General features: G+C 36.4%; 1 protein-coding gene across 2 annotated transcripts in view; it reads right to left on the reverse strand.

Annotated features, from left to right (window-relative positions):
* The window catches only part of LOC108906115 (ski oncogene), a 309,204-nt gene extending 303,577 nt beyond the window's left edge, over positions 1-5,627 (reverse strand). For both annotated transcript variants that reach the window (XM_018709291.2, XM_018709283.2), the window contains exon 1: positions 4,209-5,627. In XM_018709291.2, coding sequence (XP_018564807.1) covers positions 4,209-5,069 — 861 coding nt within the window. In that variant the 5' untranslated portion in view covers positions 5,070-5,627. The remainder of the gene's footprint in view (positions 1-4,208) is intronic.
* Between the last annotated feature and the right edge of the window lie 373 nt (positions 5,628-6,000).

The raw sequence follows: 6,000 nt of genomic DNA on the forward strand, positions 1-6,000 counted from the left end.
AAAGAGACAAGGATAATAGGTAGAGTATCTCTCGGAGTATCTATTGAAGAAAATTACTTGCCAACCATGTATTAGCTTTAATTTCAATCTGCCCTTAATTCCAGCAAAAAAGTCGGAAGCGATAACCAAGAAGCGACGCTGACGCATAAACATCTTCATAGAGTAAATTAGATAACTTCCAATGGAATTCGAAGAATGAGGAACACCTAGCACCATAACTATTCCAAACTAAAAACGCATATACAATTTATCTTAAATTCTAAACGAACCAACAAATATCTAATCGAGACCCTAGGCCTATTACATATTTAAAACGACTTCGATCAACAAGAAAGAATGTGGTAGGCAGAACCAGAAATAGCACTGTCAAAGAGCTCTGTGATAAATCCTAATCTTCAAGAAGCGATACCTAAGGAAGGAGAACATTAAACTTTAAATATCTAAATTTGAAAACAAAACTGCTAGTCGTTGCTCCTTCCAAGAAAAATACCGTGAACCCGTGTATAATAATAGTAACCTTGAAATTACGATGTGGTTATGCAGGTACCGGAATTTAAATTTTTTGCACTACAAAAGGAACAGGTATTTCTCAAAAGTTTTTTTCAGGGGGACACCTCTGCACCTAAAAATGTTTACAAGCACAAGTCCGCAAATATTTAAAAGACGCTTAATCGTAGGTAGACCATTACTTAGTATATTTGCACAGAAAAAGCACAATAATTCTCTAGATAATGAGTAGAGAGGTCATATTTCACGTCTCCTAAAAAACGCCGCAAGCCATAACTCCCGTCATTTTTACAGTCTGATTTTAAAAAACAAAAAATTATATGAAATGGTTCTAAATACACAACAGTGAGCCTATTGGGGCTTTATTATAATTATTTTTTTTTTAAAAGCGATAGTCAACTTTTGTTTTCAAACGGCTATATATGTTTTTATTTATTTATTATTGTGCATAATTCTATTCTGAATTCAATGATGTATATAGTCTACTTTTGTAAAACGTGTATTACAGAAAAAGCATGAAAATATTAGTCAATACCGCATTATTAGCACCCGGTCGCTTAATTGACAACAAACACATTTCGACTAATCATGTTTACCTTTACTTCTTTGTTTTTAAAAATCAGACTATAAATAATGAAGCCATAAGGCTTGCGACGTTTTTTAGGAAACAGCCTGTATAGGGCACTCCATACCAAATCACCGAGTATTATTTAGTACCTATTTCCCAGAATTTTTTCAAATTTTTATTACAACCTCTCAAGAAGTTAAGTATTAGCCGAGGTATTAGCATTTGAATACTTTGAGCAAAAAATGTTCAAATACCTGTAACTTGGCAAAAATTGAATAAGTATATATAGCATAAACTTTTTTTTTCATTTTGTTGGTTTTGAGATGTAGATTCATAAAAAAATAATACGTTTTTAGGTTTTTAAGTTTTGTTTTTGATTTTTAAACCAAAAAATGCTTTTTGAAGGACTGGTGTTTTTTTCATTCGAAAAATTCTCAAGAAAATCGTCTTTCAGTATATGTAAATTTATGAGACAGGTTTTACGGTGGGATATTTTTTATTCTATTTTTTTCGAATTAAAAAATTTTGTATTTTAATTTTTTACGCTATTAAACCAAATTTTATTATTGAAGTAGATCGCTTTGACTAATTACTAAAAACACCACATTTTTAAAACTATGTACTTCTAATATTGACATTATTAAATACCTAAATTATTATTAACTAAATATTATGATTTTTTTTCATATTAAAAAGTTTATTTTGCATAATGCCATAATACTTGTTAAATTTTTGACCATTTGTACTTAGTACTTTTAATAAGTTGTATCAACTACTTTAAATGTATTTAAGTAGGTATGTAAATCTATTTTTTTCTTTGCATTTACGTACCTACAAGTATTATTTACTTTTTAAAACAAAGTTTCAATGTATTTTTTATCCAAATTGTGCACATTTAAACAAAAAAGTGTTTGCCATAAAAGGCTTATCTCTATCAGAATTTATTACCAAATTAGCAAAGATCTTAAAAATATTAAACATTTTTGTTGAAATGATTCTAAAACGTATCCACTGAACAGATTTTTAAAAATTGCGTCAAATTTTATTTATTTATTTACTTCATTTTAAAGATAGACATACATTGTTTCAAATCTCATAAGAATCGCCTGCCTTATCATTTATTTATACTACAGGATGTAAATAAAAATAAGTTCATATACGTCAACACTTGTACATTTTAAAAAAAAGGATATAGCTTATTCCAAATTGAAAAAAAAAACAATTGAGGGTTTTTTCATTCTTGGATAATGTGATTATTTTAACTATGTATCATTATGCCATCATAAGAATTAAACACAAAAAAAAATTAAAGAAAATAATTTTGATTTTTGTGGAAAAAGGTTTATTTCGTTTGCCAGAAGCGGAAAAACATAAAAGTAACTAGATTGCACTAAATATGCCACGATATAAAAGTATAATAAAAGTTTTTTTTTTTAAAGAAATTATATACAATTTATACAAATTATTATAGGTATTTAATAAACAGATTAAATAAATCATCTTAACAATAATGTGAAATTGAAACTGAAAGTAAATATTTCCCACTCACAAAAAAAATTAATTTTATTAGACTAACTTCATTAAATCCTCCTCGATTTCCCCGAGGATTTCCCCCTATAAATTTACTGGGGAAATGTGTTTTCCGAGCATTTGCAAGTTATTTAAACAATATTTAAATGTATTCAAATTGATTTATATATTTATTATGTATTTAATTTTATTTAGTAATATTTTACTGGAATACAGTAAAGCATTTGATAGGATTATAAATTTCCTGATTGCTTCTTGCAATACTTTATTGCATTGAGTTCAACAATGATCCAGTTTCTTTAGTTGAAAACAAACTATATTGTTGACAATGAAACAATGTGTTATATATAAAATCAGTATCACTAAGGAGTTATTAGCGGAATGCCACAAGGATCTGTTTTAGGTCCTTTATTTTTCACGATTTATATCTTTCAGTTTGAAAAACTTCTACCGCTCTACAAATTACTCTTTTAAGTATGCTAATGACACACAACCATTCTTTCGAAGAAAATGCTATTCAGCAAACTAACCAGAGAACAACTAAAGATTAAGTACCTCTATTGCCTTTTTAAATTCAAAATTCTTTAGAAAACGCGGTCCCAGAATCCGATCTAGAAGGCGTATTAATATTAAATTATCTGGCGATCAGCTTCAGTCAATTTATGTTACAAAAAATTTAGGTTTAACAAATGATACTTCCTTAAAATTTATTGAATAGGTTAATGAGATTATTAAACGAGCTATTGGTTGTATGAAACTGATCTTCACTAATAGAAAATCAGTTAGTAAAGAAAATATTTTATTGTGCGAGGCTTCGGTGTTATCACATATAAATTATTACTACCTATTCATTTTCAAAAAATAGAACTAATGAATTTTACAAAGAAAATCAAAATACTTGAACCAGACTAATATGAAATGTCCGTAGACGCCAACAAACTTTACCATTACGAAAAAAATCGATGTAGAACTGGTATATACAATACACCTATTAATGTTAAGATTTACAAATATTTACCTACATTGTCCGCTAGCACACAAACATTTTTATTTCAGTGTTGCTTGCTTACCTATTCGATAACAAAACATTATAATAAAGTATAAATTTGATTTAATTTTGATCCTCAATAGTAAGTACTTTCATTGTAATGGATTACACCTAAGTATAGATATGTGCTTTTATTTTATTTACATCAACTTGTTGCTTGTTAGAATTAGTTACAAATTTATTTAATGTTCTATGAAGGTTGAGTGGAAAAGCAAGTTATAACCTGAACCTTTTTTCAATGTAAATAAAGTTTTTGAAAACAGATTTATATATGTATATTGCAAATATGTAAAATGATTTTAATATTATTTATTTACTTCCATTTTTATGTATCTAATACTTCCTCAAAGTACACCTATTTAACAGGTGTCCTATGGGACAGAACTATATATTCCTAGGTACTCGTAAATTCTAAGGACACTTGTAATTTATTTGTAGTCATACAAATTCTTTGTGAAGTTCACATGTAACTGTACTGTACTTGTACATATGTAAGCCCCTACAGATGAACATTCGTGAAACGGGGCTCTCTGGTAACGCTGTAAAGGGACTCACCTGTTTCCTTTTGATGACGGGGTCCACTGCCGGCGGTGGGAACGCCATCTTTCCCTCGTACTGCTCCCTCATGTCGTCCAGGATCTTAGCGAATTGTTTGTAATCCTCGTGGTCGATGGGCACGTGCACGTAACACCGCCAGTTGCAGGAGTCGAACCCCCAGTGCACGGTCCTATTCTCCAGGTCCCGGTGAACGTGACACACGAACTGCTGCGGCGAGAAGCCGCCCTGGCAGTCTTCGCACTCGATACATTTTGCATTCTTGCTGGTGTACAACTCCGGGAAGCACAGGCCGTGGGCCTTGCCGAAGCACTCGTGGTACACGGGAATCGACAGGGCCCCCTTGCGCGGTCTTAGCACGGAGCTCACCTGTCCGTACAACAAGGCACTGCACAATCGCTCCGCGTCCGTCTTGGTGATGAGCCCGCAGCTGGGGGCGCTGCTCGGCAGGATGCCCTGGTTCTTCAGCACGTTCAGCTGCTCGGGGGTGCACCTGGAGCAGTAGATCTGCAGCTGGTCGCACTCCTGGTTGATCTGCTGCAGGGTGAAGTCCCGCAGGACCGAGTTGAGCACCTGGGGTAGACACAGGCGCTTCTCGCCGCCCACCACGAAGCACGATATAGACTCGCCCTCGAGGACCGTCTCGGAACGTTCGCTGCAGGAGGTGTCGGGGGTGGTCAGGATGGGGACCTGTTGTACAGTGGGAAAGGGGGCGGGTACGAACTCTTCCTCCTTAATCTCGGGCGACGGTAGCTCATTCTTGGCGGTGACCAGGGAAAGGCCGGGTCCTTGCAGGCTCTTCGTGGCACTGTGTTGGTAGTTCTTCAGGACGCTCTTCAGGTGAGGGGTCACTTCCATCATCTTATTATCTGTCCTAAGCGGCTACAGGGAACTACTAGAAGCGTGTTTAAGCACTGGATTCATTATTATTAAGGAACTAACGCGGTATAAAATATGCACTTGTTCACACTGTTGTCGCGAACGAATTTTTTAACACCGTAACTATCGCACCGGCCGCTGTTTTTTCGGACGGCAGGTAACGACATTACATAATAAAGGTGAATTTTAGTGGCGATTTCGAATGTTCGGCACAAAGTTGTCCTTCCGAAGCAGTTTTACCGCTCTCCTTCTCACTCTTTCTCTGTCTAGTCGCGATTCACAACGCCAGCAGACGTTCACCTAACATGTCTCATGTCTGACTGTGACCGGTAATAATCGTCTCGACTGTTTTGCAGACTGTGGCAGGGCGCAGGCGCCGTCCATCCGACACTATTCCGGGATTATTTCGCACACAAAGCACTTAAATCGAACACTATCCCGAAAAATCCCTTCTGCACCCCCTCACGCAACTCTACCACCCATCTACCCCGGCTGGGCACTGATCGCGAGCACAAAATCACTTATTCGAAGTGAGCAGCCATGGCGCAGACGGCTCGCAGTGTGCCGTGGAAAGTCTAGCCAGTCCCCGCATCTCCCCGCTCGCCAGCAGACACTCTAGCTGTCACGTGATCGACCTTCCCGTCAAAATAGGCGTCGGGTCTCGGCGGCGGCGGGGGGTAGGGGGAGGGCGACATCTCTGTCGCACCGCACGTGCAACGCAGTGGCTAAATGATCCCGATGATTGTTCGGCTGTCAGAATTGGCCGTGGGATTCCTATAAACAGGGCGATGTAACGCGTTTATGTACGGGCCGATAGGCACTTGTTTTCTTCTTGGGGTGTGCGACATGCGTCTGCGGCACGGACACGGCCTGCTAAGTCAAACACCAGTGGTAACGAATTATCTCTTCGTTT

The sequence above is a fragment of the Anoplophora glabripennis genome, unplaced genomic scaffold (genome assembly GCF_000390285.2).
Source record: "Anoplophora glabripennis isolate ALB-LARVAE unplaced genomic scaffold, Agla_2.0 scaffold21, whole genome shotgun sequence".
NCBI lineage: Eukaryota > Metazoa > Arthropoda > Insecta > Coleoptera > Cerambycidae > Anoplophora > Anoplophora glabripennis.